The 12149-nt window shown below is 37.1% G+C and overlaps 3 protein-coding genes across 8 annotated transcripts in view; all 3 read right to left on the bottom strand.

Annotated features, from left to right (window-relative positions):
• ppp1r13bb (protein phosphatase 1, regulatory subunit 13Bb) overlaps positions 1-1394 on the bottom strand; it is a 33912-nt gene extending 32518 nt beyond the window's left edge. For 2 of the 5 annotated variants that reach the window (XM_037750704.1, XM_037750706.1), the window contains exons 1-2: positions 1005-1394; positions 647-807 (exon numbers count right to left, since the gene is read on the bottom strand). In XM_037750704.1, coding sequence (XP_037606632.1) covers positions 647-655 — 9 coding nt within the window. In that variant the 5' untranslated portion in view covers positions 656-807; positions 1005-1394. The remainder of the gene's footprint in view (positions 1-646; positions 808-1004) is intronic. The other 3 variants (XM_037750705.1, XM_037750707.1, XM_037750708.1) reach the window with 3 other exon arrangements.
• A 1622-nt stretch (positions 1395-3016) lies between these two features.
• LOC119476598 (histidine triad nucleotide-binding protein 3-like) lies at positions 3017-6722 on the bottom strand. Of its 2 annotated transcripts, XM_037749985.1 has the most exons (6): positions 6531-6722; positions 6329-6446; positions 5278-5347; positions 5016-5142; positions 3594-3649; positions 3017-3555 (listed from the first exon to the last, which is right to left on the bottom strand). In XM_037749985.1, exons 1-5 carry the CDS (start codon positions 6615-6617, stop codon positions 3602-3604), a joined length of 450 nt encoding a protein of 149 aa, XP_037605913.1. In that variant the 5' UTR covers positions 6618-6722; the 3' UTR covers positions 3017-3555; positions 3594-3601. The 2 variants fall into 2 exon arrangements, with proteins under 2 accessions (XP_037605913.1, XP_037605912.1); XM_037749984.1 differs by having other exon boundaries at positions 3017-3649; positions 6531-6721.
• Positions 6723-7913: 1191 nt separating this feature from the next.
• On the bottom strand, positions 7914-11935 carry LOC119476585 (histidine triad nucleotide-binding protein 3-like). Its single transcript, XM_037749971.1, has 5 exons — positions 11767-11935; positions 10510-10627; positions 9470-9539; positions 8557-8673; positions 7914-8380 (listed from the first exon to the last, which is right to left on the bottom strand). Exons 1-5 carry the CDS (start codon positions 11866-11868, stop codon positions 8356-8358), a joined length of 432 nt encoding a protein of 143 aa, XP_037605899.1. The 5' UTR covers positions 11869-11935; the 3' UTR covers positions 7914-8355.
• Between the last annotated feature and the right edge of the window lie 214 nt (positions 11936-12149).

Raw genomic sequence — 12149 nt, 5'->3', positions numbered from 1 at the left:
TCTAGGAAGTTGTGATCTCACTTGGTGGTGCAAGGCAAATGGACAGATATCAATCTATCTTGAACTTGCAACTTGTGTGTACATTGATAGTCAGAGAATCAAACTGTGTTCTTCATCTAAACTGTTACTTTTATATTTTTAGCTACATGACCATCACATTGTGAAAGAAAATGGCCCAAATGCCGCAGAGCAAGATGAAAAGCTAGGTGTAAAACTACTCCTGCAGAGAGAGCATGACACCTGAACAATTTCCACACAGGTCTGATTTTGTCACGTCACCGATCTTGGAAGAATAAATGGGAATAAATCACTTTATTTTCTTCCGATGAGCTTTAGATCAGCAGACTCTGTCACAACTTTTATAGAATGGCTTCTTCAATCAGCTGAATTATAGTCTTTTGTATGCTTGTGTGCTGATGTGTATATATGTGCATATGCAACTTTATGAATATATATGCGCTTGTTTCTTTATTTTCCCATTCTATTGTTTTTTATTTAATTATTTATGTTTCAGTGTATTCTGTTGTATATGATGTGAATTTCCTTGGAAAGCACTTTGTGCTTTGTGCTTGAAAAGTGCTCTACAAATACAATTATTATTATTATTATTTTATGCCAGGAGAGCAGGGTTTTTTTGTGCACTTACCGGCATCATATTGGCAGCTCTGGCAGGTCAAATCCAGGTGTGCATCTGCAAGTTGACTGTGGTGCTCACCCACTTAGTTTCAATGACACCACCGACCACCTTTTACTAGTCCTGGGCTCTGGTTACTCCAATGTGACAACCAACCTGGGCCTCAGTCCTCTCTGTAAACAACAGGAGAATTGATGAGCATGATGCTGAACATAGTAAAAGGTAAAATAACACCTGGCTCATGTTATCATCAGCCACACACGTTACATTTAAATGGCCCAGGCGTGGCTCTGTGTAGCTGCTGCTGCTGCAAACAAGCTGTTGGTTAACCAGACATATTACTAAGTCATAACACATTATTTATACTCACCAATGTCAGAGACAAGTCATTGTTTCAGGGAGTAAATCTTAGCTACGTTACAGTGTAAAGGCACGGAGCTAACCGAGCCAACTGTCAGCCAGCCAGCTATGGAGCTCTCTACTACGGTATTAGCTGTTAGCAGAGGCGGCTAAAGGACGGTGATGTCTCTCCTCTCGTCGGTCCTTTAGCTCGCATTGACTGCACATCGGTACCAGCTATGGATGGAGCGTGTTTCAAGCAAAACGACGGTGAGTAAATGTCCATCCAGGTTGGCTAACTGCAGGGTGCAATGATTCGTCGTTAGCTTAGCAGGCTAGCAGCAGCAGTGCTAGTTGACGAGAAATACAAATAGCTGAGATCCAGTTGTTGACGGCGCGAGGGGCGGGGCTACACCGCAGCAGCGAGGAGCGTCACGTCACGTCACGTCAAACGACGTAGAGCGTCAAGAGTCGAACGTCGAACGTTACCAGCCAGAGGATACTAGTTCAACTGGCTGCTGGGATGTTTGTGATTTATTCTAGTTAGTCTAGTCCAGGGGTCAGCTACCTTTACTATCAAAAGAGACATTTTAATGATAATAATAATAATAAAAAATCTGTCTTGAGCCGCAAATCATTTGATCATTGTGATGAAGGTAACAGAGTTTATAGTCTAAGTATATAGTATATAAGTCTAATGCAGTGAGGGCCAAAGTGCAATTGTGCGACGGAGTATTAGGGCCACATTAAGGGGAAAAAATCGTAGATTTCCAGAATAAAGTCATAACTTTACAAGAAAAAAGAAAATAACACGTAAAATTACTACTTTATAATATTATGACTTTAGTCTCATATTACGACTTTTTTCTCGTAAACTTATGACGTTATTCTCGTAATATTATGACTTTATTCTCGTAAACTTATGACTTTATTCTCGTAATATTACGACTTCTTTTCTCGGAATATTATGACTTTATTCTCGAAATCTCAGATTTATTATTTTTCCTCAATGTGGCCGTATTACTCTCTCGTACCATCGTACATTAGACCTACAACAATGATAAATAAAAATGAAAATGTAAACAAAAAACAGTTATTCATTTCCATTTTTATAAATCCACAGGGAGCCACTGGAGAGGAGCTAATGTTTCAGTGTCCAAAATCAAACAACTTATTATATCATAAATAACACAGTTCTATATATATATATATATATATATATATATATATATGTGTGTTTTTCTTTTTGTCAACAATGGTTGGTGGGACATTTAATAATCAACCTGTAAATTCAATATTTTTTCTCAGAGTTCTTATGACAAAGCTTATACATATTATAGCCAGCACCCAAGAAATAAAGTGCAGGAAGTTTGGCTGAGATCTGATTTATATATAGGGGCTTTAAATGAGCTTAATTTTGCTGGAAGAAAATAAAAATATGCCTCTTATCTTTATCTAGTCAGCTCACCTGTTAATAGTCTATGGAAGAAGTCACTGCAGAGCTTGCAGGTTGTTAACATGCCCAAGGGTGATAATAACATGCCAACATGTTGTGCTGTTGTAGATTTAGAGTAAGTAAGTAAGACAGAAAAGCACTTGGTCTGAGTGATCATGTAATGCGCTCTGAATGCTGTGTGACAGCTTCTTCCCGAATCTGACATGTGCTGTTGTTGACAGATGTTATAGTTTTGGGCACCTTCTTCATCATTTTAGCAAATTCCTGATGACACAAGGCTTTGAATATCAGTTCCTTTTCAATCTCACTACTGACACATTACAACATAATAATATGATAAATGATTTTTTAGAGAACCTTTTAGGGATAATGCAGATGTATCTGTGTGTACTACAGTATGAATACTGAGAAGTGCAGTATTACAGCAGGATGATGTCAGCATGAAATGAAAAAGAGAGGATCATATTTCATGTTTCCTGCTTCATCATTTTTAAAAAAGTATTAAAAAAGAGTCAGTTTATGAAACCCATTGGTGCCCCTCTATCCTGCCTCTCCATAAAACAAGTTCACTAGTGACATCAAGTGGCTCAAAGAAAGAACTGACGAGATTGTTTATTAAAATCATATATATTATATTAATATTAAAAGACAGATTGTACCCCAGTGCATCAGATAAGTTGTGACACAAGATACCAAAGGTATAAGCAGCTGTTTCAATTGATCCACTTCAAAATCACAAACAGACAAGTAAACATACAAACAAAAAATGATTAATGGTAAAAAAAAAGTACAATTAAATGATTTGTTATATGTGATTTTAAAACTGTCACAAGATATGCGTTATCCATTTTCAAGTTAGTCTTCAAAGTTTGAATTTAAATAAATAATAAATATCCTAAATGCAGTAATTCTCTCCTCATTGCCCAACATGACATTTGATAGAATGCATTATTAAAAAAATCTTAGTCAATCTCTTTTTCCTCTTTTCTTCACAACTGAATCATCAAGCAGCATGGAGGAATATACACCATTATACTGTAACTCATTAATAAAGAAAATGTCAAGTCAGATAGAAAACTGATTTAAAATTGCACTCAGTGAAGCGGGATTACAATAAATAACCCGTCAACATAAAAAGAAGACTGTTGCACCTTCAGACTCGTTGTATCTCTTCATTTGACCTTGCCGCGAGTCCTCAACTGAGAAAGCACTTTGTCGACCTGCAACAGAACAGAACAAGGAACTTACACAGCATTCACAATATTGTAATTCAGTGTAAAAGTGATCAAAAGACGTACAAGATGTTAACGCAGAACACTGATTTTGACAGCCATCGCTATAGGGAGGGTGGAGTGTGCTACCATAATAATTACTCAATTTTTTCATGGGTCAATATCCCTTAAAGGTCTTATTGATACAATTTTTATGTAGACGAATATAAAAAAACAAAAACATCTACAGAGCCTTTAGAAAGCAGCTGAATAAAAGTATGGCATTTCCTGAACATTTTTTTTTGTTGTGAATTAATCATTTAAAAAATTTTGGCGGGTTCAAAATGAATGTTTTGTTTATCTTTGTGGAACATATCTGATGTTTGGTTCCCACTTCTAACAAGGCTTGTGAGCCAATAGTAAAACAACGTTGGTGTCACGTGGTATCTCTGGGTCGTCAGTTAGTGTGGAAAAAACAGATAAATGGCTGAAATTGACGGTAAGTGCCTGGCAACGAATTGTTGTGAAGTAAATACAATGGAACGGGGGAGGAAGAATGTGACATCTAGTGGCTGAATGTTATCAATGTTATCAATAACACCTTTAATTAATGGATAATAACAACTTTGATTAATTGATTAAGACAAAATAAAAAGCTGCTAATTAAATATTTCTATGGCCGTATGTTTTTAATTAAAAAAAAAGGCAACTTTAAATTAATGTAAGGAATAGTAAATCATTCAACATGTCCATTTAAAAATTTTATTCAAAGTTTAAATATATTCATAATTTAAAGACAACAAAGTTTTAGTATTTTTACTAAAGCTTTTTGGAATTGCAAAATTTTAAAAAATTACTTTACCTTAGTATTTACATTTTATGTCACCTTATACTTTTACTCCTCTCCATTTATTAGACAACTTTAATAGCTAGTTACTTTGCATATTCAGCTTATTAATAGAAAATAAAAATAAAATCTACTTATACATTATGATGTATTATCACAGGTTAAGTTACCCGGCAGTATATAAAGTGCTTAAACTTAGCGCCACCTTTACCAGCTGCAACATTAAAGTGATGAACACATGCATCACTAATTATAATCCAATAATATAATATATGTTAGGCCAAAATGAGCCATTCTGCATAATGAGTACTTTTAATTTTGATACTTTAAGTATATTTTGATGCTAATACTTTGGTACTTTTACTTAAGCAATAATTTGAATGCTGGACTTTTACTTGTAACAAAGTATTTTTACACTGTAGTATTGCTACTTTTACTTAAGTAAAAGGTCTTAATACTTCTTCCATCACTGGTTGGCACACTCAAGTCTCCACAGATAAATGCAGCCATCCAAGATATATCACTCACTGTGATGAACCAGTGAGATTGCGGCCCGTAGCGAAGCTGCGACTTGAAGTCCATCTGACTGGCTGGAGCAAGAATGTGCAGGTGGAGGTGGGGAACAGATGAGAATGGAGGCACATGAAATCCCAGCCTGCACAGAGTCAATGTGGGTTTGAAGAAAGGCCATAAATACAAATTAAATTATTTAAAACTAAATCATCACTGTAAATCAAAGCAACACAGAACATTATGATCACAAGACACAACTCTCAGGAGATTGACTTACCTGATGTCATCCAGGTTGCTGATTTTATTCTTCTCCAGTATACTCCTTCCCATTTCTACCATCCGCTCCACTATCAACAACAAATAGAGTTCATGTTAAGTCCATAAGGGACAGTGTCTCAGGTACACCTTTGGTTTTCTAATAAGCATTATATAATATGGAGTAAAATAATGAAATAATAAGTGGATATTCCCATTCACAGTTTCAGTGTTTTTATAAAGTTTATATCTGTGATTAAAGAGAAGAAGTGTACATAAGACCAGGTAATTTCTGTTCGCCTGAAATCAGAGAGGATGCTTTCTGATGTCACATATGATATAGTATCTGCTATCAGGACCAACTCCAACTCTTAGTTCTTTTAAATCAGAGCTTAAAACGTTCCTGTTTGCTGCTGCCTTTTATTAAACCAGATAATGATCTTATACTGCACTAGAGCTTTTACTCTTGTGTGTTATACTCTATTTTAGCTTCTATCCTAGCTTTTATTTTTAGCTTGTTTTTATTTTCTAATCTTTAATGTTTTTATTATGTCTTAATGTTCTTTTGCACTTTGTCGCAATGTTCTTGTAATGTTTATGTAAAATCACTTTGAATTGCCCTGTTGCTGAAATGTGCTAAACAAATAAAGCTGCCTTATGCCTTGCCTTGCTATCGAAAACCTAAAACTAAAAAAAAACAACTATTATTTATGATCTATTCCAAATGTTTAACAGACCCCGACTGTTTTTTCTTTATCTTTTCTTTTCCTTACATTTTATTTGTTATACAATCTATTTTATTTTTATATTATTTGTATACTGTGAAATCTATTTACTTAAATTTTTGTAATGAAAAATCTGAACAGGTACTTTATGTAACTGCTGTATTGAACTTTGTAAATAAAGTATTGGAGAAAAAAAAAAGAAAAGAAAAGAAAAACAAATTTCAAACAAAGTGACCTCTCAGAGTGGGCGACATTTTCCTCTAATCAATCAATCAATCAAAGGCTGCTGACTCACATCTGTCTCTATTGAACTACCACTGATAACTGTGACAAATGTCTGTCCCTCACCTAGAGGTATGTCCTCACCCTGGAGACATTTGCAGTTGTCGATGTGCGTCCTGGGAACAACAAGGTAGTGATGTGTGGCTGCAGGCTTCGTGTCACGAAAACAGAGCAGCTCATCGTCCTGCACACACACAGAGAGAGAGAGAGAGAGAGTCAGCTGTGTAACTTCTGACAGTAAAAGCATGAATGAACAGTCGGTACTCACGCTCAGTAGTACTTCAGTGTCAGCCTGGTTGGTCACTATTTGGCAGAAAGGACAGTCTTCGCTCCCAGAAGCCTCCTGCGTCTCCATTGTGTTTTCTAAAGTTGTGTCTAATAACAACTCATCATAGTGGTTGAGTCTGAATACCAGTAAAGTCTGGGCGTGTCTGTGGACAAATGGAGTAAGGACAACCAGCTGCTGACAGAGCTAATCGAGCATGCTGCGTTCAAGGAACCGCGTAAATTCCCTTTAAAGGTCCCATATTATGCTCATTTTCTGGTACATACTTGTATTTTGTGTTTCTACAAGAGCATGTTTACATGCTTTAATGTAAAAAAAACAACGTTATTTTCCTCATACTGTCCGCCTGTATATACCCTCTGTCTGAAACGCTCCATTTTAGCGCGTTTTAGAAGAAGAAAAAGGCACTTTTTTAATCCCTGAGGGGAAGTTCTTTCTTTTTTTCATTCACACATACACAAACAGGACCTATACATGCGTTAACGAGTCATATTTAGAATTTAAAGGTCCCATATTATGAAAAGCAGGCTTAAGTCCTATATAAATACTGTGAAAGTATCGAAACACTCAATCCACAGGTAAATACACACAGCCCGTATTCAGAAACTCTGCATTTGAAACAAGCTGTCAGGATTTCTCGCCCCGAGAGCGAGGGGGCCCCGAGCAGTTGGGGGTTTGTTGCACCTCGGCAGTGCCCAAGACTGGACTACAAACTGGAATCTCTCCAGCGACCAGTTCACACTCGGTTCCTGCAGGGACTTGAACCTGTGACCCTCCAGTTCCCAAGCCAAGTCCCTATGGACTGAGCTACTGCCGCCTTAATTGCGACAGAATTGCGTTAACTGGGACACATTCAGAATGTTTACTTTTAAAATTGTGAGTATAAAAAGGGTCTAAATATTGTATATTTGTGACATCACAAATGGGCAGAAATCCTGACAGCTTGTTTCAAATGCAGAGTTTCTGAATACAGGCTGTGTGTATTTCCCTGTGGATTGAGTGTTTCGATACTTTCACAGTATTTATATAGGACTTATGCCTGCTTTATAATAAAAAAAACATGAAAATCTCACTTTTTTATAATATGGGACCTTTAAATCCTAAATATGACTCGTCAGACATTACATCAAGGAACCCATCTATTGTGTAGGGTACATATAAAAACCTAAAATTGTTAATTAAATTAATATAATGAAACGATTTGGGAAACGGCTTATTTGCTTTAGGGGCCAAAGGAGCACGTGACTGTCTCTCATTTAAGAAACTGAGTGGAAAATGTGTTTGAGTACTTTCCAGGATGTAGCAATAAATAAACTCACTTCAATCCCCAAAAAACACTGTAGTTATGCACAAAAATACACACAATTCTGTTCAAAATAATTTCATTTTAAGATATCTCAAGAAACCCATACACACAGAATGGTGTTCAATGGAGTCAATCCATTGTTTTTCTTTATCACGGACCATAAAATATAATAAATATAATTTCACACTTTGGTAATTTACATACATTCATACAGACAAAGCCGACAACAAACAGTACAATACAACTGATTATACTGTATGTGCATAGCATACTGTCTGCTGCACATACAGACGTCCAGCGTGTGTAGTCGTTTCTCTACAGTGACATCTCAATGCTATGGCTTTCCTTTCAAAACTAATTGATTTATCCGCTTCATTATCTCATTTACTGACTCAGTTTCCAGATAATGTTCTTTCCAGACGACAGTTTATAATGTTGTCATCGCTGTAATGTCTCAACATGGTAAACACAAATTATCATGGGCTGATGGACTTTTATCCTTTAGATACCTCCGGAGACGTTCTTCCTGTAAACAAAAGAACAAGTAAAATAAGTGCACATTTCTACATCACCGTGAAAAACAGTAATTTCACAGCCATTGCATACATGGATAACACTGTAATGACTGTAATATTATAAGATAATGAATACAATAAGGAGTAAGGAAAGTGGCAGTAGTCCTCGACACTCACAGTAACAAACCTGTCGGTGGTTGGAATGAACTTATAGTTCAAGTAGCTGTAGATTTGGCTGCTGGGGGCGAGCACATGGAGGTGGAGGTGATCAACTGAAGTGAAGGGAGGTTGGTGGAAGCCCAGACTGTGGAGATAAACACATCAATGTAATGATCAGCACGCTGACAAGCAAGTCAAAGAACTGTTTGAGACATTTCAATAGAGGAATGACACTTCAGCAAATAACAACCTCTGACTTTTGACACAGCGTATTCCCACCTCTCGTTCCATTTAAACTACAACTGTATAGTTTACTTTAGTTTTGAGCTTAAAGGTGCAGCGTACATTTCAATTAGGCCTATACTTTCTTTCATTAGGCTACTTAAAGAGGACCTATTATGCTAATTTTCAGGTGCATACTTGTGTTTTGGGTTTCTACTAGAACATGTTTACATGCTTTAATGTTCAAATGTTTTCTCATACCGGCTGTGCTGCGGCACCTCTTTTCACCTTTCACCATGTGTTACTTGGTGACATCACCACGTTACGGAAGAAAAGGCAGGACTTTAACAAGGTGTTTCAGGCAGTTCAGGAGCAGTGTTTCTGTGGGGGAGAGTAACTCCCTTTGGTGTGGACTTTAGGCTTTGTAACTCTGCAGACCTTTTACATGCACAACAAGAATTATTTAACACACTAAAGGAAAGGGAAAAAGCACAAAAGCATAATAGGTCCTCTTTAACACAAAAGTTTGACATTTTAGATAATACACACACTTGCTTTCTGGCAGAGATGAGAAGATTGATGCCACTCTCATGTTTGAGAGTGGCATCAATCTTCTCACTTAACTCTCCAATAATGTCCAAAAATGTCTAACTATTCCTTTAAACATTTTGTTCATTAAAGTTTAAACACCCACACACACAGTACCTGTCTTCATCTACCTTATGTTCCTCATGTCAGTGATCCCTTGGTTGTGTAGAACAGCTTTCCCCATTTCAGCCATCCTTTCAACTGTTGGATACAAGACAGACTCAATTATTTCTTGGTAAAGACCTGACTAAGATAAAACTCACAGAGGTAGCTCAAACATCACCTTATTAAAGTGAATTAATAGGAGTTGTGAATGTAGATGTGTATTAGTAAATGTGGAAGCAGCAGCGGTATTGTTGTAGTAGTTGTAGAAAAGTAGTTTCAGCAGCAGAGTTCTAGTTCTAGTAGTATCCTAAGTAGTTATAAAAGTGGTAAATAGAGTGTTAGTAGAAACTGTAGTTCAGTCAGGACCACTTTAGTCAAAGAAAAACTGTATTTTCATTCACAGTTATATATATATTTGGCGGTATGGCTCTGTTCTGGGACCTCCCTGCCCATCCACGTGCGTACGTGGATCCACGCGCAAGCATGGAAGCATAAGGCAAGGAGAGCACACCTCCTTGCCCTTCCATGTGCATACATGGAAGCATAAGACAAGGAGAGCCCACCTCCTTGTCCTTCCATGTGCATACATGGAAAGCCAGAGCAGGGAGAGCAGCAGCAAAGACCCCCCTGGGTGCAGAACAGAGCTGGCATCAATAACACAGAAATGACATTGATTAAGTCAGACACGGTATTAAAAGGAGGTGGTGGGGTGGAGGTGGGTTGCGAGCGGCTTGTAGAGGAAGCAGCAAAGGTAGGCAGGCTGAAGCAGCTTAAATAAGGCGCCCTGTATGAAATTTGCCAATAAATGCATAGAGGGGAATCAGCTGATCCATCAGCTGATGCATTAACTGATTGGGCTGGCTTAAGATCTGCTGCTATCAGCTGATATAGGGCTGTGATATGAGCAGAGATTGACTCCATGGCCTGCCTGATCTACCGCTATGCTCGATAAGTGTTATTAGAAGCCGTATATTGTTAGTAGCAACAGTATAGCCGTAGCAGCTCAGTAGAAATAGTGGTTATTTGCAGTACTTATACTAGTTGGTAGTGATCCACTATAACAGACCGAGGCCGATGTGTTCCATGTTCAGTGAGAGGCAGCTGTGTATGTGCTGTATGGGTACAACCAGGTAATGGTGAGGAGCAGCAGGGACGATGTCTCTAAAACACACCAGCTCGTTGTTCTGTTGAGGATAGAAATACAGAGATGAAACACAAGTGTTAATAATACAGGCCAGTGAATGCAGCATTTGTTGCAACTCATATGTATTCAACCTGTTAACAGGTGTGTGTAGCAGAGTCAAGAGGCACTTCCTCTTTCACTGTGTGGCACACCTGGTGAAAGGTGTGCCACACCAATTATCATCCAATTATTATCAAATAATAATATTCATAATAATCATCATGATAATAATGCATTTAGGCTATAATGTCTGCCAAAATATGTGACTCCCTCTTTAACGCACACACCATCAAGTTATTTATTTTATATATACTTCAAATCATGCCTAATAACCTTGGTGAATAAGGAGTAGTTTTTTATTATCCTAGCAAAAATGATACACATTCTGCAAGACTGCATTTTCAACCTGCCACTAGACGCATCCCCTCTGCAGACCCATCATCATTATTTTGTGTCTACATCAGACTTCAACAGCTCTGTAGCATATTAATAATAATATCAAAGGCTTTGCCTCTACCTGACAATAACCTGATATCCATTCATTCATTCATTCATTCATTCTCACTGTGCAATATCATTTTCCACTTGTGCAATTTTGTTAATAGTCTGTTTATTGTCAATACTGTATATACTGCTCCTATTTTTATACTTCCTTCTATTTAAATGTTTCATATTTTGTTACACTTTGTTTAGCTCTTTTTTACTGTGTTAGCTGATGCATCTTGTTTTTTGCACTATCCCGTTTGCTGCTATACACTGCACATTTCCCCACTGCAGCACTAATAAAGGAATATCTTATTTTATCTTTTCAGCTCAAAGGTTTTAGAAAAATCCAACACCTGAGCTGCATCCACTATAATGAAAGTCACAAAGTGTGGCTGAAAGCTGCAGTAACATCAAGTAAATGCACCTATGATGAGCATTTTTTTTGTCAAACTTGAATGCTGTTCCTGCTGTATTATACGTTCATATTTTATTGTTTGATAGCATTTAAGAAGAAGTCAAACAAGACTTCCTAATTAAAACTTATTTAAGCCACATTAAGGATGATATAAAAGTGTTATAGCCTGCTGAATAAGTTATAGGTGAGTTGTAACTCTACCTGCATCTGGGCAACTGTAGCTACTAAACAGATCTTACCTTTGTGATGACTTTTGTTTCTTTGTCTTGATCGTTGGCTATCAAACAGAAAATACAATTTTTGTCAATTCTTGTATTAGATTGTGGTTTGTTTTCCGCCATATTTCCGGTATGTTCTTGAAATGTCTGTAGTTTCCTCTTCCACTCTTCCTCCTCCTCCTGCCAGTAAACACCTTTTATCATAGGCTGTAACGTGCCGAAGATCGTCTATGTTTGCGAAGAGAGCTCACTCAATTTATTTTCCCGAACACACCAAACACTTTTGGCATCTTTTACTGGCTCTTCAAACAGAAATAAACATTGTTTTAAAAAACATTGGTGGTGTTATAGAGGAAGAAATGTAACCCATTTAGTTACCTTTTATAATAATTTCTCCTTCAGTT

Source organism: Sebastes umbrosus, chromosome 18 (assembly GCF_015220745.1).
Source record: "Sebastes umbrosus isolate fSebUmb1 chromosome 18, fSebUmb1.pri, whole genome shotgun sequence".
Lineage (NCBI taxonomy): Eukaryota > Metazoa > Chordata > Actinopteri > Perciformes > Sebastidae > Sebastes > Sebastes umbrosus.
Note: the sequence above shows the minus strand (reverse complement) of the source record. Positions and strands in the feature narration are given on the sequence as shown.